At 45.7% G+C, this 24,023-nt stretch overlaps 1 protein-coding gene and 1 non-coding gene across 3 annotated transcripts; both read left to right on the top strand.

The window, feature by feature from the left end:
* Window positions 1-788: 788 nt before the first annotated feature.
* Window positions 789-16,687, top strand: RAB19 (RAB19, member RAS oncogene family). 2 transcript variants are annotated; one of them, XM_036328551.1, is made up of 4 exons: window positions 789-982; window positions 3,097-3,320; window positions 6,905-7,088; window positions 14,949-16,687. In XM_036328551.1, exons 2-4 carry the CDS (start codon window positions 3,120-3,122, stop codon window positions 15,215-15,217), a joined length of 654 nt encoding a protein of 217 aa, XP_036184444.1. In that variant the 5' UTR covers window positions 789-982; window positions 3,097-3,119; the 3' UTR covers window positions 15,218-16,687. The 2 variants fall into 2 exon arrangements, with proteins under 2 accessions (XP_036184444.1, XP_036184445.1); XM_036328552.1 differs by lacking the exon at window positions 789-982 and adding an exon at window positions 998-1,655.
* On the top strand, window positions 4,723-4,838 carry LOC118666687. The gene has a single exon (XR_004971035.1).
* Window positions 16,688-24,023: the final 7,336 nt, after the last annotated feature.

The raw sequence follows: 24,023 nt of genomic DNA, 5'->3' as shown, positions 1-24,023 counted from the left end.
TGCATATTGTACCTACACGGCTTAACTGCCAAATGTTACCTTCTCCACAGGGGAGAAAATCTAATCCTATGGTCTGAGAACCAGCGACCCTCCCAGGCTCCGCAGGGGGGAAACTAAGGAAAATTCACCCCGGCTTTGTCTCTTGTGCCAGCATCCGGGCCTGGTAAACCCTGTTTCCTCAGACCTAGAAATTACCTCTGTTCTGTGGTTGAGTATTTGAGGGAAAGAAACAAATGCTTTTTCAGCTCTTTCTTCCGTACAAATGCAAAGTTATTTTCGTTTTTTAATCTTCTCTTTGGAACACCTCCTTTCTCTTAGTGCAGCGGTAAGCCCATCCTGCATATCAGATACTTACATGACGATTCATAACAGTAGCAACATGACAGTGATGAAGTAGCAACGAAAATAATTTTATGGTTGGGTCAGAACATGAGGAACTGTATTTAAAGGGCCAGAAGGTTGAGAACCACTGTCTTAGAGGCTCCTCAAGAACAGTAATTCGAATCCACAAAACAATGCAAAGACTCAAGCCCCAGCTCTGTATCCTTTACATTGTATTCTCGCCACTGGAGCCCCCACCCCAGCCAAAGAAGGGACATCAGGAAAAACGGGGCGGGGGGTGGGGGGGTGGGGGTGGGGGCTGCATAAGAGGAAGTGAGTAGAAAGAAGGACCCGGGTGGTTTATAGGTATTGGCTCAGTTAACTGGCTTTGCAAGATGACGAGTGTTCGGACTCTGGGCGGCCAGTGCTGGCCAGCGCCTCACCTGTGCTTTGTGCCCAACGGCAGCTGCGGGCTCAGGGGCAGTGGGAGGGCTTCCACTTCCTTTCACTTTCTCGGGCAGCCAAACCTGGCACCTGGGGACAGAACTACAGTTCCCACCGCGCAGCGAGGCAGCAGGAAGAAGGGGCCCTGAGGGCTGAAAAGGAAAACAAGGAGAAAAAGAAAACCTTTCCCGCTTCCAGAAGTGAGAGAGCGCGACAGGTAGGCGACCGGTGACCCGGGAGGGTGGAGGCTACCGGATGCAGGATGGAGGGCGTCCCGGGCGGACACTGCGTTCTCCTAGCAGGACGTGCAGGTTGAGTAAAGGGGCTTTCGTGGAAATTCTGAGGACTTCCTGGGATGGGGTGGGGTGAGGCACAGAAGGAAGATTTCAGCTCAAGTTACGGTGATAAGACACGGAAGTGGAATGGCTTTCTTTATTTGAAAGGTCAGAGGGGAAACAAAGGGCTGCAGGTGTCCACCGTCTGCTGGATCATTGAGCCACAGGTGTTTTGGAGGCGAGAGAAGCATGGGGTTTCTATAGGCTGGATATCTGTGTGCATTTTAATTTGTGTAATGATATAAATTTGTCCTTTTCCATGACTTTAAAGAAAACCAAAAAGTACAGCTGGGGGGAAGTGAAGAAGGGAGCAACTTGCAGTGCAGCACATCAACTTTAATCATCCAATGGGGGTAGGTTTCATGTATTTTTATGAGGAAACCCAAGACGATAGTCTTTGAGGAACCGTTGAGGGCCTGAGGATATTTGCCTGCAGGGGATATGGTTGGCGCTCCAAATATCTGATGGGCTGGCATGTGGAATCGGAATCTGCCCAGTCCTGGCATAGCACGAGGGTCAACAGATGGAACCCTGGGAGATAGATTTCAACCCCAGGTAAGTTAGAGCTGTGCACACAGAATGGATTTTTGCAGGGGGTAGCGAGTTCCTCATGCTCAGTGATATTGAAGCGTAGGTGAGTCGTTGGGCAGACACGCGGAAGGTGAGAATAAAATGTCAGGCGCGTGATTGTGTGGATCAGTGTTTTCCAAGCCTGGCTGGGCAGGCATCAGAATCACCTGGCGGGTGCGTGCATGTATGTGTACACTGGGTTTTTTTTGTTTTGTTTTGTTTTTTTAAATATATTTTATTGATTTTTTACAGAGAGGAAGGGAGAAGGATTGAGAGTTAGAAACATCGATGAGAGAGAAACATTGATCAGCTGCCTCCTGCACACCCCCCACTGGGGATATACCCGCAACCAAGGTACATGCCCATGACCAGAATCAAACCTGGGACCCTTCAGTCCACAGGTCGATGCTCTATCCACTGAGCCAAACCGGTTAGGGCTGTACACGGGTTTTTAAATATCTTTAGCAGATCTGGGATGGGCTTGGGGAATATGTATTTTTAATTATCTCCCCAAATAATTTTGATATAATTAGTTAGTGTGGGAAACACTGTCATTTAGAAACTTTATTTTCCAGCTTATGGTGAAGTATGCCATAAACATCCCCACTACAGTTTTCTTTTTGGATTTTCTCAAAATCCTAATTTCCTCGTCAAGAAAAAGTAGGTGCGAGCCGGAAGAAGAGACCATGTCACTCTTCCCTAAACTGACTTCTCGGTCCGATCTTGTCAGTCCTTTGTAGCTGGTTGCCTGGACATTTGGAGTCCTTCCCACCACGTGAAAAGCTAGGCATGTCTATGAACTGAAGAATGGCAGGAAAACACTCCTGTGGGCATCTCCTCTGCCATCATCCTGCTGAGTGGGCACTCCATGGGGCACGGAGCCCCTGGTCTCAATGACCAGGATTTCCACCAATGCTGTCATCTGACTGTGATGACGGTGTAGCCCAGCAGAGAATGGCAGTAGGACCTCTTCATCCTGAGGGTACCCCTAAAGTAATGTCCACCCACCTAAGGCAGGTGTGAGCTTAGGGGGGCAGCTCTCTTGTACCTGATCGGTAATTAGTGTCCTTCAACCAATATTTTTATTGATTTCAGAGAGGAAGGGAGAGGGGAGAGAGAAACATCAATAATGAGAGAGAATCATTGATTGGCTGCCTCCTGCACGCCCCCTACTGGGGATCGAGCCTGCAACCCCAGCATGTGCCCTTGACCGGAATTGAACCCGGGACCCTTCAGTCCACAGGCCAACGCTCTATCCACTGAGCCAAACCAACCAGGGCCCAAGAGGATGTTAGTGCAATGAAAGCAACGATCTCCCCTGCCTTGTCTTGTCCTGGACCCCAAGTGCCTTGAACAGCGCCTGCGCCTGCGCTTGCGCCTGGTTGTGCTCACTAAAGAGACGCTGAACCCCTCCTTTTCTGCCCAGTTCCACTCTAGGGAGGCAGCGCCATGCAGTTCTCCAGCTCAGCCAGGGCAGCAGATGAGAACTTCGACTATTTGTTCAAGATCATCCTCATCGGGGACTCCAACGTGGGGAAGACCTGTGTGGTGCAGCATTTCAAATCCGGGGTCTACACGGAGACACAGCAGAACACGATCGGGGTGGACTTCACTGTGCGCTCCCTGGAGATCGACGGCAAGAAAGTGAAGGTCAGAGGGGCCTGGGGTTCGCTCCCCCTAGTTTAGCCAGAGTTCCTAACCCCGAAACACATGCCTGAGGAATAAAAGATTTGAATGTAAAACATGAAATCATAAACCTACCAGGAAAAAACATAGGTGTATTCAGTTTTATCGCTGTGGAATGAGGAAATTGGGCTTTGCAGTAAGACGAGAAACCCAGGATGTCTGTAACAGTGTCAACAATAAAAATAAAAAATAAATAATGTGAAAAAGACAAGAAGCCCAGAAGCCATAAGGGAAAATACTGCTCAATCTAACTATCTCAAGGTCAAATGTATATATTTCTATGTAACTATATAAAGGTAACATTTCTACATATTCAGAAACACTCTGAACCAAGTCAAAAGATGAATGACACTTGGAAAGAAATATTTGCATATATGGGACTTGACAAATGGCTAATTGCTTTAGCGTGAAAAGAGCCCTGATAAATAGCTAAGAAAAAAAGCTAAATAGCCAAGCACACACAAAAAAGTAGGCTATTCACAGACTGAACAAAACTGCTGTTTCACAAATTGTATAAGAATGAGCTCATACATTTATGTAAAGGTGCCCATCCGCATTCATAATTAAATAAACAATAAGCTAATGGTGAGATTCTGTCTTTTACCCATTTGATTAGAAAAGATTGAAAAGTGTGGGTAAAAATGTAATAAATGGATCTTGTTTGGGATCCTGATTTTGTAAAAATACATTTTGGAGACAATTAGGAAAATGTTCATATGGACTGGGCATTAAATAATATCAAGGAGTTATCAAAAAGTTTATTAGTGGCCGGAACTGGTTTGGCTCAGTGGATAGAGCGTCAGCCTGCGGACTGAAGGGTCCCAGGTTCGATTCCGGTCAGGGGCATGTGCCTGGGTTTCGGGCACATCCCCAGTGGGAGATGTGCAGGAGGCAGCTGATCGATGTTTCTCTCTCATCGATGTTTCTAACTCTCTATATCTCTCCCTTCCTCTCTGTAAAAAATCAATAAAATATATTTTAAAAAAAAAAGTTTATTAGTGATAATGGCATTGTGTTTATGAAAGAAAATGTCCGTTTTTATAGGGATGTACATCAATGTGTAAGTAGGGATGAAATGACATGAAGTCTGGGATTTGCTTTAAAATAATACCTCAGTGCCCTAACTGGTTTGGCTCAGTGGATAGAGCGTCAGCCTGCAGACTGAAGGGTCCCAGGTTTGAGTCCGGTCAAGGCCATGTACCTTGGTTGCAGGCACATCCCCAGTAGGTGGTGTGCAGGAGGCAGCTGATCGATGTTTCTCTCTCGTGGATGTTTCTAACTCTCTATCTCTCTCCCTTCCTCTCTGTAAAAAATCAATAAAAAATATTTTTAAAATAATTATAAAATAATAATAATAATAATAATAATAATACCTCACTGACCTAAATCCTAGGAGTAGTTCTTCCTGGGCTTTGAATTGCAGTAACAGGTGTGAACATTCTAGAGGCAGTTAGATGATTATGTATGATACTGCAGACAAGAAAAATAAATAAAATAATACCTCAAAGAGCCCTGGCCGGGAGCTCAGTGGTTAGAGGGTTCAATTCCGGGTCAAGGGCATATACCTCGGTTGCAGATACAATCCCTGGCCCTGGTTGGGGCACATGTGGAAGTGCAGGAGGCAACCAGTCAATGTATCTCTCTCACATAGATGTTTCTCTCTCTCTTTCCCGCCCTCTTCCTTCCCTCCTCTTCACTCTTCTAAAAATCAATGAAAAAAATATCCTCAGATGAGAATTTAAAAACATTAAAGAATAAGGACAAAGAAATCAACAGAACAGGCTAGATGTAGCAAAAGTGGCAAAATCTTGATAATTATTGAATAACTAGAGGCCCGGTGCATGAAATTCATGCATGGGTAGGGTCCCTAGACCTGGCCTGCGATCAGGGCTGATCAGAGCCTTCTGGCTGCTAGCTGGGGCCTTCCTTCATTCCATGCTGCCCCCTGGTGGTCAGCGCACATTATAGTGAGCGAGTGATGTGTTTCCCGGTCGAACTCCCCTGTGGTCAATTTGCATATTAGGCTTTTATATATAGACTAGTGGCCCATTGCATGAAGAGATTCGTGCAATAGGCCTTCCCTTCCCCTGGCTGCCGGCACTGGTTTTCCTCCAGCACCCAGCACCCAGGCCTTCACTCTGGACAGAGCCTTCCGTCTTCGCGGCTCTGGAGCCTTCAGTCTTCACTCCGCCACTTCACCCCTATGTATGGAAATTAACCGCCATCTTTGTTGGGTTAATTTGCATACTCCTGATTGGCTAGTGAGCATAGCGGAGGGATGGTTAATTTACATGTTTGTCTATTATTAGGTAAGATTATGGAATCTGGAATGATAGGTATATGAGGGTTCATTGCTCTATTCTCTCTAGTCTTGTATGTTTGCAAACTTTATTTAAAAAATAAATTTTGTGCCTGGCTGGCATGGCTCAATGGTTAGGTGTCAACCTATGAACCAGGAGGTCACGGTTTAATTCCGGTCAGGGGACACGCCAGGTTGCAGGCTCAATCCCTAGTAGGGAATGTGCAGGAGGCAGCCAATCAATGATTCTCTTTCATCATTGATGTTTCTATCTCTCCTTCCTTCCCCTCTGAAATATTTTATTTATTTATTTTATTGATTTTTTAAAAAATATATTTTATTGATTTTTTACAGAGAGGAAGGGAAAGAGATAGAGAGTTAGAAACATCGATGAGAGAGAAACATCGATCAACTGCCTCCTGCACATCTTCCACTGGGGATGTGCCCGCAACCCAGGTACATGCCCTTGACCAGAATCAAACCTGGGACCTTTCAGTCTGCAGGCTATACATTTTATTGATTTTTTACAGAGAGGAAGGGAGAGAGAGAGTTAGAAACATCGATGAGAGAGAAACATCGATCAGCTGCCTCCTGCACATCTCCTACTGTGGATGTGCCCACAACCCAGGTACATGCCCTTGACCGGAATCAAACCTGGGACCTTTCAGTTCGCAGGCCGATGCTCTACCCACTGAGCCAAACCGGTTTCGGCTATTTTTAAATAAATAAATAATTTTGTAAATAATGTAAGTATATGAAGAAACAGGTACCCAAGACATTGGTATGTGTATAAATTGGCGCCATTGCTCAGGATGGTGGTTTAGGAGGTGATATTATGAGGATACTCCTGAACATAAACAGTGGAGTGGTCCTTGAAAATCAAAACAGTTCAGCCAACATTACTTCCTTTTCCAGTGTTAATAGCAATGGGCAGGGTCAAGAGATAAGGCCCCAAATCTGGAGGAAGGGATGATTGTGATGCAAAGGGGAAAGAACACCAGACCCCAGGACACTGGGTCCCACTCTCCGACTAAGCCTCCCGGAGGTGGTGGCTCCCAAGCCTGCGAGCCCGCCCAAATTACCCTGGGGCGCAACTGGAACAACAGACTCCTGCGCCCCAGCCCAGACCTCCTGAATTTGGATATCTCCAGGTAAAACCCAGGAAACTGCATTTTGCAGACAATCAGGGAGCAAGTCCCCATCGGCTGTGGGAGCTCCTGATGCCATCCCCTTTCCCGCCCGTCTCCAGATGCAGGTGTGGGACACCGCAGGCCAGGAGCGCTTCCGGACCATCACCCAGAGCTACTACCGCAGCGCCCACGCGGCCATCATCGCCTACGACCTGACCCGGCGGTCCACCTTTGAGTCCGTTCCTCACTGGATTCACGAGATAGAAAAATACGGAGCTGCGAACTTGGTCATTATGCTGATCGGTATGGAGTTTTCAAAGGGTTTAACTTTGTTTCATTAGCCCCCCTCTGCTGACACTCAGCTTTTTGCGTGTTTCCGGTGGCAGAGAAGCATGAAATCATAGAGTGCAAATGGTAAGAGGGCCTGGCCCAGAAATTCCATCAGGTTCACTTGGAAATGAGAGGGGGTGGTGTGAACTTGTTAAGAAAACAGATCCCAAGGCCCCACCCTAGAGTTTCTCATTCTGGAGACTTGCTCAGGATGGTGGTTTAGGAGGTGATATTATGAGGATACTCCTGAACATAAACAGTGGAGTGGTCCTTTAAAATCAAAACAGTTCAGACCTCTCCATGCAGGAGCCCCAGCTGGTTTGCTGCACAGTCTGTGCAGACCACACAGAAAGTACTCTGTAGGCTGAGGTTCCCAGGCAGTGGCCCCAAACCCCTGAGGGAGCCATTCAGATGAATGTAACTGACTCACCCAACACACACTTGAATGACTTCTTTTAAAAAAAAAAAAAAAAAGTTTTTATTGATTTTTGAGAGAGAGAGGAAGAGAGAAGCATCAATGGGCTGCCTCCTGCACGCCCCCTACTGGGGGTCGAGCCTGTAACCTGGGCATGTACCTTGACTAGGAATCAAAATGGTGACCTCTTAGCAGACTGGATGATGCCCAACCAACTGAGTCCCACCAGGGCTTGAATGACTTCTTATACCTGTTAAGACCCTAAGTGAATCTCAACACATCAACATCAAAACTAACAGGAACTTCAACTACACAAAGTGAACTTGCAGCTGGAAATGTGAGCCAGTCCTATTGTACATTCAGAGAGAAGTGTGAATGTTTCTGTTATTTCTCTAGTAGTGTTTTCGTTTTGCAGCCTTTTGGTGCACAGAATGATGCCCAACCAACTGAGCCACACTGCCCCAGTTCTTAATTGATTCTAGAAATGCCCCTAAAGATGACCTGGACATGTCCCCATCACCCCAGGGCTAATACAAGGGGGCTTTCTGTTTTCTGTCATTGGCCTCCGTGCCTTAATCTAGGAAAGTCAAATGTCTTGTTCCCTTATGGAAGTGTTCCTGTCCCTTTTACTATTTTTCCATTCTGTCTACCCCAGCCCCTGGCAGCCACTTCCCACCACACAAATGGCAAAGAGATGACTGTGCGTTGATTCCTACTGTTCCTCCCCCTCCAGCCACTCACAGGAAGCTCAGCTCCTTGGTGATGTGATGCCCCTTTGTTTAAAATCCTCACTGGTCCCCCATGGTCCCCCAGATAACACACAAATTCCTGAACCCGACTGACAAGGTTCCTGCTTTCTTCCGGAGATGGCTGACTGGCCTCGTATCTTTTTCTTGTCCCCCTCAGCTCTGTTCCTGACCTAACTCTTCAGACCTTCTATCAGAGTGAGGGGTCAAGAAGCCAACTTTCTTCTGTAGGTTATACTGGCTGCTCTGTCTCATAACTTTCTTCAGCATCTGCTATTTATCCCCTTAGGATCTTGGGCAAACCTTTCACTGAAATTCTTTTAATATATATAATTGATTTCAGAGAGGAAGGGAGAGAGAGAGTGCCAGAGTCCAACCCCAGCAGGTCCAGGGGTCCCCAAAGGTGTGGATGGAGTCGGCGAAGAAGGAATGATACAGAGACAGCGTTCAGCTGATCAGCAGCCTAGCCAGGCTCTCCAGCCAGGATCTCCAGCCAAGTTCTGGTCTGGATCTCCAGAGAGGTTCTGCCTAGGATCTCCAGCCAGGTTCTGTGTCCATGTTGTCTTGCTAGGTTCTCCAGGTTCTCCAGCCAGGTTCTGTAGCCATGTTCCCTCGCTAGGTTCTCCAGCCAGGTTCAGTCCAGGTTCTCCAGCCAGGTTCAGTCACCAGGTTCTAGTTAGGTTCTCTTGCCAATTTCTGTAGTCAGGTTCAGTCCAGGATCTTTTGCCATGTTCTCTCCAGCGAAGTTCTTCTGTCTCTAGAGAACGTTCTGTGTAGGTTCTGTGCCTAGGTTCTGTCTCTCCTGGTTCTGTATTCTAAGTTCTGTGTTCTAAGTTCTGTGTTCTAAGTTCTGGGTCTTGCTGTCTTGTTGCATCTGTATTTATACCAGTTGATTCAATCCTATCAATCTCTATTACAAAGGTTAGGGCGTTTCTTATCTTCATTCCAGGGAGTAAAGATTATGTAGCTTAAGCACGATTGTTCGTAGTTAAAGTGATTAATTACCCGCCTGGCACTTAGTTGAGGGGTTTTATTCCCTCCCTAACTTCAGGGGAAAATCCTTACCTGGGGAAACAACCTTTCTCAGAGACCTTGGTTAAAACACATAGTGCCAAGAAGGTGAGCAAACATATTAAGAACAGTATGCCATATATGCCAGGTCCCTTGAAACAGCAACGATGGACCGGCTCCCGGCAAGAGAGAGAGAGAGAGAGAAACATCAATGATGAGAATCATTGATCAGCTGCCTCCTGCACAACCCCTATGGGGAATTGAGCTCGAAACCTGAGCATGTGCCCTTGACCAGAATTGAACCTGGGACCCTTCAGTCCGCAGGCCGAAACTCTATCCACTGAGCCAAACCAGCTAGAGCCACTGAAATTCTTTTTTTTTTTTTTTTATTTTATTTTTTTTTTAAATTAAATCTTTATTGTTCAGATTATTACATTTGTTCCTCTTTTCCCCCCCCCATAACTCCCCTCCTCCCAGTTCCCGCCCCACCCTCCGCCCTCACTCCCCACCCACTGTCCTCATCCATAGGTGCACGATTTTTGTCCAGTCTCTTCCCGCATCTCCCACACCCCTTTCCCCCCCAGGAATAGTCAGTCCATTCCCTTTCTATGTCCCTGATTCTATTATAATCACCAGTTCATTCTGTTCATCAGATTATTTATTCACTTGATTCTTAGATTCACTTGTTGATAGATGCATATTTGTTGTTCATAATTTGTATCTTTACCTTTTTCTTCCTCTTCCTCTTCTTAAAGGATACCTTTCAGCATTTCATATAATCCTGGTTTGGTGGTGATGAACTCCTTTAGCTTTTCCTTATCTGTGAAGCTCTTTATCTGACCTTCAATTCTGAATGATAGCTTTGTTGGATAAAGTAATCTTGGTTGTAGGTTCTTGGTATTCATCACTTTGAATATTTCTTGCCACTCCCTTCTGGCCTGCAAAGTTTCTGTTGAGAAATCAGCTGACAGTCGTATGGGTATTCCCTTGTAGGTAACTGAGTTTCTTTCTCTTGCTGTTTTTAAGATTCTCTCTTTGTCTTTTGCTCTTGGCATTTTAATTATGATGTGTCTTGGTGTGATCCTCTTTGGATTCCTTTTGTTTGGGGTTCTCCGCGCTTCTTGGACCTGTAAGTCCATTTCTTTCACCAGGTGGGGGAAGTTTTCTGTCATTATTTCTTCAAATAGGTTTTCAATATCTTGCTCTCTCTCATCTTCTGGCACCCCTATAATTCTGATGTTGGTACGCTTGAAGCTGTCCCAGAGGCTCCTTACACTATCCTCACATTTTTGGATTCTTTTTTCATTTTGCTTTTCCGGTTGGGTGTTTTTTGCTTCCTCGCATTTCAAATCATTGACTTGATTCTTGCGCTCCTCTGGTCTGCTGTCGGGAGTCTGTATAATATTCTTTATTTCAGTCTGTGTATGCTTAATTTCTAGTTGGTCCCCCAATATAAGATCGAGGGTCTCATTAGTTTTCTTGTAGATCTCATTAAGTTTATCGGCGGCTTCTAAACAGTTCTTGAGAGACCTTAAAAGTGTGGTTCTGAACTCTATATCTTCCATTGACAATTTTGTCCTGTTTCTTTGTCTCCGCATTTTGTTATGCTTCCTTGGTGCACCCCCTAGTGGTCTTTGTTCGCAGTCTTGTAGTTAAATCTTGATTGTTGTAGCTAATTCCAGGGAGGGTTTGACCTCCAGGCCAAGTGGCTATGAGAATCAGCTGTGTCAGCAGTGAGAGAACTTCTGTCCTCTAGGGAGGTGCTAATCTAGCCTTTGCCTGAGGCTATCCGGCAAATGCCTGTGTGCAGGGCTTGGGCGGGGCGGGTCGCACAGGATCAACAGGGTGGGCCGGAGAGAGCAGTTATGGCGGCTCTCAGTCCTGTCCCCAGGGGCTCTGCCTCTCTGAGTCCCAGCACCCGCTGCAAAGCTCGGAGAGAAAGCTGCACTCGCTCTGACCGAAGCCAGACAGTCCCGCTTCTCCCGTTTGAGTCTGGGTCCCTAAAGACTCGCCCGGATCTGGAGCTCAGATTCTGCGACTCCCTCCCGATTGAAAACACCAACCGCGCCCTCCGCCGCCAGCCCGCTCCGCCCACTCCGCACCTCAGAACTTGACTTCAGCACTGCGCCTCCTCTGAGTGTCCGTATGCGTTTCTCTTTCCTCCTAGTTGTAGGACTTCCACTCAGCCAGCGTTCCTATGGTTCTGGGTGATGTCCGTTCCGTTTTTTGGTTTCACTTTTGAAGTAGTTGTTCAAAGCAGCAAACTCCGGCGTTAACCTATGCCGCCATCTTGGTTCTCCCCTGAAATTCTTTTACAGTTACACGTCTACAGTCTCTCAGTGAAAACCCTGAAGGCCAAAGATTTCAGAGTCCAGAATTTATTTATTTTTATATTTTTTATTGATTTTTTACAGGGAGGAAGGGAGAGGGATAGAGAGTTAGAATCATCGATGAGAGAGAAACATCGATCAGCTGCCTCCTGCACATCTCCTACTGGGGATGTGTCCGCAACCCAGGTACATGCCCTTGACCGGAATCAAACCTGGGACCTTTCAGTCCGCAGGCCGACGCTCTATCCACTGAGCCAAACCGGTTTCGGCAAGAGTCCAGAATTTATTGAATCTTAGGTGGGTGCATGCTATGTTACCTAACACCCTCAGGAGTTTCTGGGCCAACATCCCATGATCAAATGCATTAATATATATGCAGTGAAATATATGGTCATACAAAGAAGGTTGACTAAAAACTTCAAATGGCCAGTGCAGGGCAGATTTTACTGTCAGATAAATTACCAAAAAATGTAGGGGTTTCAGAGTTTTTTGGATTTGGGAAATGTGGATAAGGGATGGTACACCTGTAAGGTTAACAACGTGTACCATTCACCTGGTCCTTAGGATGTGTTGTTTCATGGCCTGTCTTAGATGGGCAAATTCTTATATAACTATTTTTTATTTTTTAAATGTTTTTTGTTGATTTTAGAGAGAGAGGGAGAGGGAAAGAGAGAGATCAATAGCAGCCTCCTGCACACACCCTACCAGGGACAAGCCCGCAACCTGGGCCTGTACCCTCACCTGGAATCTAACTGGCAAGCCCTCAGTGCATGGGACAATGCTCAACCAACTGAGCCACACTGGCCAGGGTATTTGGCTCGTTTTTATTTTATTTTATTTATTTTTACATATTTTTATTGCTCTCAGAGAGGAAGGGAGAGGAGAGACAGAAACGTCAATGATGACAGAGAATCATTGATCAGCTGCCTTTTGCACGCCCCACACTGGAGATCAAGCCCACAACCCAGGCATGTGCCCTTGCCCGGAATCGAACCTGGGACCCTTCAGTCCTCAGGTCGATGCTTTAGCCACTTGAGCCAATCCAGCTAGGGCCATTTGGCTCTTAAATTGTCCAAGTGTCTCTCTTGCCTCCCTAACAAGATGAAGAACCCCTTTCTCGGGGGCAGGGCCCATGCAACTCTGGTGTCCACACAGAACACTTAGCGAGCAAAGTCTCAAACTGCTGGAGCAAGCACATGTTTCTTTCCCTCCCACCAGGTGTCCTGGCTTGTCCTGAGGTGTGCAACCACCAGCTGTTGGGAGGCAGAACAGGGGACGGTCAGTTAACCAGGGGTGGCCCTGGGGCAGGTGGGAGGAGCAGTCAGAACCAGTGCAAGCAGCCCAGAAGCCACAGGTCAGGGTGAGGGGTGGCCGAGACTCCTGGCTCAGGATTCCTACTCTGGAAGCATCCCTGTCCCAACCAAGGGACTCTCACACCTTTCCTCTAGAAGCAGGGCTATGCCCTGAACTTAAACCTCACACGCTATAAAAACGCGTAGTTTTCTTGAAGCTACATACCTGAGTTAGTTTCCTGTAGCTGCGAATTACCATCAACTGAGTACCTCCTTGTGAAAACAACAGAAGCGTGGTCTCACTCCGTTCTGGAGGCCAGAAATCTGGGATCGGAATCCCTGGGCAGAAATCACGGTGTCGGCAGGACCATGCTCCTCTGGAGGCTCTCAGGGGGAATCCGTTCCTTGTCTCCTCCATGGCTGTCAGTGTTCTGGGCTCGAGGCTCCCTCTGATTTCTCATCACCTCCTGTGTGTGTGTACTCAAGTCTCCCTCTATCTCCTTCATGCAAGACTACACATGATTGCACTTAGGGCCCACCCAGCTAATCCAGAATTATCTCTAGGGCTCAAGATTCTTAACTTAATCATATCTGCAAATATTTTTGCAGATAAAGTAACATTTACAACTCCCAGGGGGTAGAACCATGTGTCTTAGGGACCATTTGCCGGCCTACCACAGTCCCAGGAAGGGTAATAGCCCTTGGATTTAACCTTATTTGGGGAGAATTATGATAAAAATCTAGCTTTGTCAATGACCAGGCTGGTGCCTATGATGCCGAGTATTTTTTCTTTATCTTTTCTTTTTTCCCCATCACCATTTATTCCCCTTATACCTTCTTCCACCTCCCCCGTCCTCCCTCACAATCACCACACTGTTGTCCATGTCCACGAGTTCCCTTTTTTTCCTTTTTGCTCAATCCATCCACCTCACTGAACACCGCCCTCCCACCACAACAGATCTGTCTGCCGACTCTCTAGGAGAAAGTATTTTTTCAATCTTTTTTATTGGGAAATAATGCATAGAGAGAAAAGTATGCAAACACTGATATATCACAAGGGGAACGCTTGTGTAAACACCACCTGGGTCAAGAAAGAATGCACCCTGCCCCCCAGCTCCCCTTCCTGTCCCTCCCAATTGCCTCATCTTCTCCCCCAAAGTAACCCCATCATGGCTTTTATGACATCGCCCCATTTTCTTTATCAGCCGTTCTACTTTGCTATTGTTTTTGAACCTTCTATAAATGTCATTGTACTGAGCGTTGTTTTGTCTAAGCTTCTTTCCCTCAACATTACTTTCATTTCTCCCTTCTGTTGGTGATGGACATTCGAGTTGTTTTCAGTTGGGACAATTAGGAAAATTGCTGCTCTGAAGGCTCTTGTATGTGTATGGATGCACATGGGCTCCTACTTCCCTTGGGTACATACCTGAGAGCAGAACTGCATGGTCTTGCAATGGTCTCACTCTAGTGGACAATCTCAAACCACTTGCATACTTGGTACACATTCATCAAGACCCACTGAGTGTGCAGTCTGTGCATTTTGTTGTATGCAAGTTACAACTAACAAAATAAGTCCTTCATTATACATTCCACAGCTTCAACCCAAGAAATCCTGACAAGTTCCAGCTCGACCAGGTTCTATCTCGGTGTCCAACACTTTGTAGTTAGGGAGAAAGAGGAACGAGATCTGAAGGGAGAAGAGAGAAGCAAGAGGGAATCGCTCTGGCACCTTCTTACCTTGTCACACGTAGGAGAGACGGCCCCTCCCAAGAATACGGAGGCTCCACCTGTCCCAGCCAATAACGTGCACCTCTGGTCCATTCCTCACAGCTCTTAAAGATCTTAAGAACAGTGAATTAAGACAGTGGCTCTGTTTCCATTCATCTGTGGTTTCATTTTCATTAAATTTGGCCTCAATTACTATTTGGAAAGAAGTGCATGCATGCATATTGCTGAACTAAGATGTTCTTTCTAAAGCTCATTTTTAAAAAATCAGATTAAGTTACTCAATGCAATATTTGCTTCTCTCTCACTCCCAGGGAACAAATGTGACCTGTGGGAGAAACGGCATGTTCTGTTCGAGGATGCCTGCACGCTGGCTGAGAAATACGGCCTCCTTGCTGTTTTGGAGACATCAGCTAAGGAGTCCAAGAACATAGACGAAGTCTTCGTGCTCATGGCCAGGGAGCTGATCGCCCGCAACAGCCTGCAGCTGTATGGGGACGGCGCCCTGAACCACCTGCCCCTGGACACCAGTCCAGTCCTTATGGCCCAGGTGCCAAGTGAAAAGACCCACTGCACTTGCTGAGTGTGGTCATCCAGCCAATAGCACCCGCCAGAGGGCATCGCTAAACCAAAGGTGGTGGGTCTTCTAGTGTCTGCTGAGTAGCATTTCAGACCCAAGTGTAGACTTGCCACTAGTTCTCAATCCTGGGTTCAGACCAGAGGCCACAACAGCTGACTCTGAGGCCAGGGGATACCACTGTCCTTTCCGATTTTGCTTTGGACCTAAAGGCACAGGGTTAGGAGGACAAGGTTTGCTCTTTTTCATCTCTTTTCTGTCTCCCCAACCCTTCAACTATGTTTCCACTGACTTTTGCTTCTCACTTGAAGAAGAGGGTAGTGAGGAAAGATCAAAGAGGGGCGAGGATGCTTGGAACACTCCGGAACAGTTTAAAACAGCTTGGTCATGGGCGGATGAGAAAAAAGCTTGCAGTGATAAGCCAGAATGCCGTTAACATTTGCTTCCTGACAGTCACACCTCAGGGTTTTAGTTTGGGGAGCAAAGCCTTTTGATATAAAGACCATAAATACCTCTTGCCAAATGGTCAGGAGCCATGTGATGGAGACAGAACTGGATTTCACTTCATTCTATTTGGGCTGATGTGGGAGACATCTACAGTTCCTTTCCAAAATACCACATTGGCTGCTGGATCAGAAGGCATTTCTGAATAGTAATTAATTTAGCTCACAGATGAATAGCAAACCAATATTGACCTCACAGTATGGCCCTGGGCACACCATGTACCTGTAACACACTGTGGTTTTTCCAAGTTCCCCCGATGGTTGTTGCTGAACTGCATCTTACAGTCACAGTAAGAACCACAAAGGCCTGTCCAGCCACATCAGCTCCAAAAAGGGCAATGTCTCTGGGAGCTCTCCCCGGGGCCAGGTGAGTGCCCACAGGCATTTCTCATCGATAGCAGCACAATCGATAGGCTGAGCCCTACCTTCACGTGTGGCTACTGAGTGCTTGAAGAGAGGCTGAGCAGGACACGCCATTAATGGCTCACACCAATTTCCCTTCATTTCTCTGCACATCGGTCTCAACCAACACTGAAAACCTCATCAGCATCTAGGGTAATGCACTCAGGATTACCTGGAATTGAAATGTTCCTACCAACAGGTTAGACATGTGAAAACGGGGTCGCCTGAATGCCAGGAGCCTGTGATTAGCCACCTGGGCTTCTGTTGAAATGATGGGGCTGTGACAGAAACCCTCGAGGACACGGAAAGGGCCCGGTGTGGAGCAGCTTCACTGGATTCGGGCGCCCGAAGGTCGGCTCCAAAGAGGCAAGGCTTTTCCCGAAGCTGAGCGGTCTGGTTACCTGGCCTGGGAACCAGCTCAGGCAGGCTCCTCTCTGTAGCTGTGGTCTCAGAAAGCTACATGTTAGCTCAGTTCTGGCATCTTTCTCACACTCCCAAAGCTGTGTCGTTGGTAACAAGTTATGTGAAATTAAGTTACAAAAGAGACATTTCAGAAGAATAAAAAGATTGTGTCTCCATATTTTGTTCGCCAGTGTCAAGTACATTTCCATGTATGCAAAAATCTGTTATTTCATTGTTCACAGACTGTTCCTGAACCTCTTCCCCACTCTATTACTAGTAGTAATAGGAATCTATTTCTATATATATAAGAAGCTAATATTTAAAGTGTTCCAATGGGAGTTTGACTTGGAGTTCTATTGCTCACTATGATATGCGCTGACCACCAGAGGGCAGCGCAGAACAAAGGAAGGCCCTGGCCTGCAGCCAGCAGCCAGGAAAGGGAGGCCCCAGTGAGCAGCCAGAAGGCCCCAATCGGCCCTGATCGCTGGCCAGGCCTAGGGACCCTACCCGTGCATGAATTTCATGCACCGGGTCTCTAGTACAGTATATAAAAGGCTAAGTGACTGGTAGTTATGACGCGCACTGACCACCAGGGGGCAGACGCTCAATGCAGGAGCTGTTGAGTGACAGCAACTTTGCAGAGTGCCCTCTTGCACTCCGGGACCCCTTGGGGGATGTCAGACTGCCCGGTTTCAGCCTGATCCCCATAGGCCAGGCCGAGGGACCCCACCAGTGCACAAAAACATGCACCAGGCCTCTAGTATTACTATAATGGTATTAATAAAGACAAACAATTACTATATATGCCCAGCACTGAACCAAACACATTTATACTAACTCAATGAATCTTGTCAACTATCTTTGAAGTGGGAGATATTTTTAATTCCTAATTTTAAAATGAAGATACAAGTCCTGGCCAGTGTGACTCAGTTGGTTGAGCATTGTCCTGTGCACCAAAAGGTCCCGGCTTGATTCCTGGTCAAAGCACTTGCCAAGATTGTAGGTTTGGTCCCCAGTTGGGGTACTGATGTCTCTCTCTCTCCCACTCCCTTCTTCTAAAATCAATAAAAACATATCCACTGACTGGTTTGGCTCAGTGGATAGAGCATCGGCCTGTGGACTGAAAGGTCCCAAGTTCGATTCTGGTCAAGGGCATGTACCTTGGTTGCAGGCACATCCCCAGTAGGGAGTATGCAGGAGGCAGCTGATCAATGTTTCTCTCTCATCGATGTTTCTAACTCTCTATCCCTCTCCCTTCCTCTCTGCAAAAAAATCAATAAAAATATTAAAAAACAAAACATATGATACAGAGAGAGTAAGGTCAGTCACACAACTAGGAGGTGGCAGAGCCAGGATCCAAACCCAAGCAACTTGGTTCCAGAGCTCACTTTTTTAAAATTTGAATTTATTGAGGAAAACATCAGTTAATACAGAGCCCATTTTTTTTGTTGTTGTTAGTCCGCACCGGAGGATATTTTTTCCATTTTTTTTTTTTTAAGAAGGTGTGGAAGGGGGGGAGGTGAGAAAAACATCAATGTAAGAGATACATCGATTGGTTGCCTCCTGCATGAACCCTGAGTGGGGCCAGGATGGAACCTGCAACGCAGGTGTGACATTGATTGGAAATCGAACCCGTGACCCCTTGGTGTGAGGGCTGACACTAACCACTAAACATACCAGCCAGGGCCAGGGCCCAGGCCCACTCTTATTATGCTACACTCCCTCTCAGATCAGATTTGGGTTCTATCATGTTAACCCCTCATCCTCCTCCACACACAAATGCACACAAAGAGAGAAACATATTCATTACAAGATATGCTCACACATACATTTCAGCATCATAAACGCTGAAGGGCAGCCCTGGCTGGTTTGGCTCAGTGGATAGAGCATCAGCCTGCGGACTGAAGGATCCCAGATTCGATTCCAGTCAAGGGTACATGTGTGGGTTGTGGGCTCAATCCCCAATAGGGGTCATGCAGGAGGCAGCCGCTCAATGATTCTCATCACTGATGTTTCTCTCTCCCTTCCTCTCTGAAATCAATAAAAATATATTTTTTTAAAAAAAGCTGAAGGGCATAAGACACAGTAGGAGGTGGTAATATTAGGCTAGACCTATCAAATATAGAGCAGGGTCTGAAATATGCCAAGCCCAGCCTGAGTTCACTTCTGTTTAACATGGATGTGGAGTCGCCAGCTCACTCATGTGCACGGTTGCATGGGTGACCCGAGGCAAACCAGGCTGGGTTCTATCAGCCACTCCAGCACAAGGCTCAGATGGAAAGGATGGGGAAGAACTCAGCAAAGCAAGCACACATCAGTGCTCCCTGCAGGCAGTGTGCAAGCCTCCAGGGATGGAGCATTTCAGAGGATTCACATCAAAGGCGTAATAGTGCCTGCTTCAATTTTTCATTTTCAAATATGTCATCTATTCAAGAGCCTGTGCTCAATTACTGAGTAACGCTGGCAAGATACACCTAGTTGGTTTGCCATTCAGTAGAAAATTGCCAGCTACTAAGGTGGTTTTGACCTCAGATAGCTTCTTTTGTGTTTATTTTTAATACATTGTTTAATTTATAGCCAGAAATAATTGCTAAAGACTGGAAGCACCAGGAATGCTGAAATGAAAGTGAAAGCACAGAAGAGATATAATTCTGCAAAATCATCCAAAGATCGCTCTTCACCTGGCATATAATCTGCACTTACTTATTATCACCTGCATTTACTTATTCTTATATACAGTGTATCAAGATGGCTCTAGAACTTGAAAGACCAACATTTGACCTGTGTAGCTTGGTTGGGCTCGTCCCATGTACTGAAAGGGTTGCTGTTCACCTAGGGTGCCAATCGCTCTCACATTGATGTTTCTTGCTCCAAAAATCAACTTAAGAAACCTTTTTTTAAAAAAAGAGAGACCATAGAGTGATGATTTTATATTTAATTAGTTTTTCTCACTGGGAATAAAGGCTACCCACTCATAATGTGTTCATGTTTATTTTACTTTATTGGGGTGACATTGGTTAATAACATATATAGGTTTCAGGTGTACATTTCTATAATACATCACCAGTATAATGTATTGTGTGTCACCACCCAGTCAATAATGTGTTAATTCTTAGAAAGTTGATTGAAAATAGCAGCCTGCAGCCTTCTCAACTAATATAGAAACAAAATTCTAATTTCAAGAATAAAGTTTATTAATTTGGAAAAACACCAAAACATTTTTTAAGCACAGAATACAGGCATTCGCTGTATCAGAGCACGTTTTGTGTTGTGGTTGCCTACCTCTATTTTATTGTCTATTGCCAAACCCAAACATGGGTTATTTTAAAATCCAGCAATACTCTAAAATAAATAAAAACAACTTAGGCAGTGGGCCTCACTGTGGTAAATACAAATATAAAGAATTGCACTTTCTGAATTTACCACAATTTAAAAAAATTTAAGTGGGCAAATTGTAGGCTATGTGCATTGTGTCTCACTAAAACTGTTCAGCTGTATTTCTTTTTAACGTTAACCATTATACACCATGTCAAACACTGAAACTATTTTTGAACCTCTAAGGCAGTGGTTCTCAACCCGCCTAATGCCGTGACCCTTTACTACAGTTCCTCATGTTGTGGTGACCCCCAACCATAAAATTACTTTCGTTGCTACTTCATAACTGTAATTTTGCTACTGTTATGAATCGTAGTGTAAATATCTGATATGCAGGATGTATTTTCAGGGGTCGCAACCCACAGGTTGAGAACCGCTGCAAGGGAATTACTAAGATTACCGGTCCTGGCACAGTGTCTGGAAGGCAAATACTTTAAAAACAGATAGTTACTTTCTTTTTTTTTTTTTTTAATATATTTTATTGATTTTTTACAGAGAGGAAGGGAGAGAGATAGAGAGCTAGAAACATCGATGAGAGAGAAACATCGATCAGCCGCCTCCTGCACATCTCCCACTGGGGATACGCCCGCAACCCAGGTACATGCCCTTGACCGGAATCGAACCTGGGACCCTTCAGTCCACAGGCCGATGCTCTATCCACTGAGCCAAACCGGTTTCGGCAAGTTACTTTCATCTTATTAAAATGTTATTCAGCCCTGGACAGTGTGGCTCAGTTGGTTGAGTGTCATCCTGTACACAAAAAGGTTGCCAGTTCAATTCCCAGTCAGCGCTCATGCCCAGATTGCTGGGGCTCATCCCCTGGTAGGGGGTGTGCAGGAGGCAGCTGATCCATGTTTTGCTCTTACTTACACATTTCTCTTTCTCTCCCCCTTCCTTCCTCTCTCTAAAACCAATTTAAAAAAATTTTTTTTAATGTTAACAGTTTTAACACAAGAAGGGCAGGGGAAGAGTGAGTTAGTGCATCTGCATCTACATAGAAGGAAAATAAGCCCCCTTTAAAAGGGCAAATTTGCCCTAGCGGGTTTGGCTCAGTGAGTAGAGGGTACTGGGTATGATTCCAGGCAAGGGCACATACCTTGGTTGCAGGCTCCTCCCTGACCTGGGCCCTGGTCAGGGCTCATGCTGGAGGCAACCAATCGATGTTTCTCTCACAATGTTTCTCTGTCTTTCCCTCTCTCTTCCGCTCGCCCCCCCCAAAAAAAAGAAAAAGAAAAAGAAAGGAAAAATATCGAGTAAGGATTAAAAAAGAAAGGGGGGTGGGGGGGTGGGGACAAATTTCTCATCAGAATTGGGTCTTCCTTAAATTCTTGTCTTACTAATTCAGTTTTACATTTTAGATTACTTCTCCAGTTAACAAAGACAGGAGTTGATACAGCCTTGTAGAAGTCAATGTCTAAGTATTTACTAAGGGGAATAAGCTTCTGATTAAAAGAAAATTAAGTGCATCAGTTGAACCTAAAAATATTTATTTGTTCAGGCACCACACGGTATGTATCTCTTCTATGCACTGCAAGGAAGCAGCAACAGAGAGACCTGGTAAGACCTCAGGTATTTTCTATTATCAGCATGAGATCTCCTCCTGTCACACAATACAAAGAAATACTAGTAAGCACCTTGCCAAAATCTAAAAAGTAAGGCTGTTTAAATAAGTCCTAGACACTGTGGAAGTAATAAAGCCACCACCTTTGGAGACAGTAATACTGTGTTAATCACTTCAGATATAAATCACAAAGGATTTACTGTTTAAATATTTTTAAAATCCTTTTCCCACTTAGAGGTAAATCCCTTTGCTGCTGAAGGCCTGGAAACCCTCACACTGCCTCTAAGAGATTTATTTTGAGGACCATTTAGAAACAGCCTCTAGCCCAGTGATGGCGAACCTATGACACGCGAACTCATTTTTTGGTTGATTTTTCTTTGTTAAATGGCATTTAAATATATAAAATAAATATCAAAAATACAAGTCTTTGTTTTACTATGGCTGCAAATATAAAAAAATTTCTGGCCGAAACCGGTTTGGCTCAGTGGATAGAGCGTCGGCCTGCGGACTGAGAGGTCCCAGGTTCGATTCCGGTCAAGGGCATGTACCTGGGTTGCGGGCACATCCCCAGTAGGAGATGTGCAGGAGGCAGCTGATCGATGTTTCTCTCTCATCGATGTTTCTAACTCTCTATCTCTCTCCCTTCCTCTCTGTAAAAGATCAATAAAATATATTTAAAAAAAAAAAAAATTTCTGTGACACGACACCAGAGTTAAGTTAGGGTTCTTCAAAATGCTGACACGCCGAGCTCAAAAGGTTCGCCATCACTGCTCTAGCCCTAGCTGGTTTGGTTCAGTGGATAGAGCATAAGCCCATGGACTGAAGGGTCCTGGGTTCGATTCCAGTCAAGGGCTCGTACCTCGGTTGCAGGTTCCCTGGCACTGATTGGGATGTATGCAGGAGGCAACCAATCAGATGTGTCTTTCTCACATCGATGTTTCTCTGTCTTTCCCTCTCCCTTCCACTCCCTAAAAAAATCAATGGAAAAATATCTTCCGGTGAGGATTAACCAAAAAAAAAAAAAAAAAAAAAAAAAAGACTTAACCTCTAGCTTCCTTATTTACAACAATTTAAATAAGTGCTACTGACTTACTTAACTACTGCACAAAGTTTCCTTCTAAAAAAATATACATTTTCAGTAGTAATAATTAATGCCTAAGAGTAGGCCAAAAAGCAAATAAATTTGTAATGTTTTTCCTACTAACATCTATATACCACGAAGTGATTTCAAACTAGGTTAATGATTCACTCAAACACCTTACAAATTACTTATCTGAGAGGCGCCTAAAAACATTAAAATGAGTATTTCGAATATTATTTAGATTTCCTTATAAAAAAAAAAAAAAGTCTTTCAGCAGGTGGTTTCAACACGGGATAGGATGTTAGACTGTGACAACAAAGATTCCAAATCTCAGCGGCCTTTCACCCCAGGGTTTATTTCATGCTCAGGTCCTATGTCGCTCTGGTCAGCTGAGTGTCCTGCTCTACCCCTCACCCCACTGCACCCAGGCCACCTTCTCAGAAATGGTCGATTGCCAGGGAAATGGGGAGAGTGAGGGAAAGTCACTAAAATTTGCATTAATTCTGTTCACATTTCACCAGCCTAAGGAAGTTCGATGGGCTCTGCAACTACCCAGGGGTGGGCAAACTTTTTGACTCGAGGGCCACAGTGGGTTCTTAAACTGGACCGGAGGGCGGAACAAAAGCATGGGTGGAGTGTTTGTGTGAACTAATATAAATTCAAAGTAAACATCATTACATAAAAGGGTACGGTCTTTTTTTTTTTTTAGTTTTATTCATTTCAAACGGGCTGGATCTGGCCCGCGGGCCGTGGTTTGCCCACGGCTGGACTACACAGTGCCCTCCGAAAGCAGATTTGGAAATCCGGTGAACGGCACTAAGCGATGTTACAGACACCTTTACCAGCATCAGACTGACAGGCCAGTGAGCCAGGGCAGGTGGAACAGGGAAGCTGAGACAGAGAGGGAACAAACTGACAGCAATTTACAGCAGACATGGGTCACCTCCCTAGAAATACTATCTAGGCCTCAGTTGTATTTCAGCTCCAGATCCAGAAAAGCAGCAAAACCAGGTGTGCAACACCAGGACTAGCGTCAATGACTGAGGACCCCCTGCCCTGACACTGACCAATCAGTGAAGACCTGGCCCTGGAGGACCACACCCAGAAAACTGATTATTCTGCTGAAAGCCTCCCTTGGGCCCTTCCCCAGCCAGGGAGAGAAAAAGCCCCCAAAGCCTCAGGACAAAGGATCCAGCACGTGCTCTCCTTCTGGGAAGCAGCACTCACCATTCCCCTTCCTACTTCCCCCAAAGGCATGCAGCTCCTAAACCCTAGACCCCACAAGGCTTGCAACTAGGGGAGCCACGGGTAGGGCAGCGGCAGCTTGTCCCAGGCCAACTCCTGAATCTGATCTCAAGGCCCCCTTTTCTCTGACTTCCCAGAGAGCTGGGGCAGCCCAGCCTAGGCTCTCCTGTTGCTTCTTCTATGCTAAGCCCTTCCTTGTTTTATGACCCCAGCTTTAATAAATGTTCCCCCATTAGTCACCTG

This window comes from Myotis myotis, unplaced genomic scaffold (assembly GCF_014108235.1).
Source record: "Myotis myotis isolate mMyoMyo1 unplaced genomic scaffold, mMyoMyo1.p scaffold_m19_p_11, whole genome shotgun sequence".
Classification (NCBI taxonomy): Eukaryota; Metazoa; Chordata; class Mammalia; order Chiroptera; family Vespertilionidae; genus Myotis; species Myotis myotis.
This window is presented reverse-complemented; position numbering and strand designations above follow the sequence as displayed.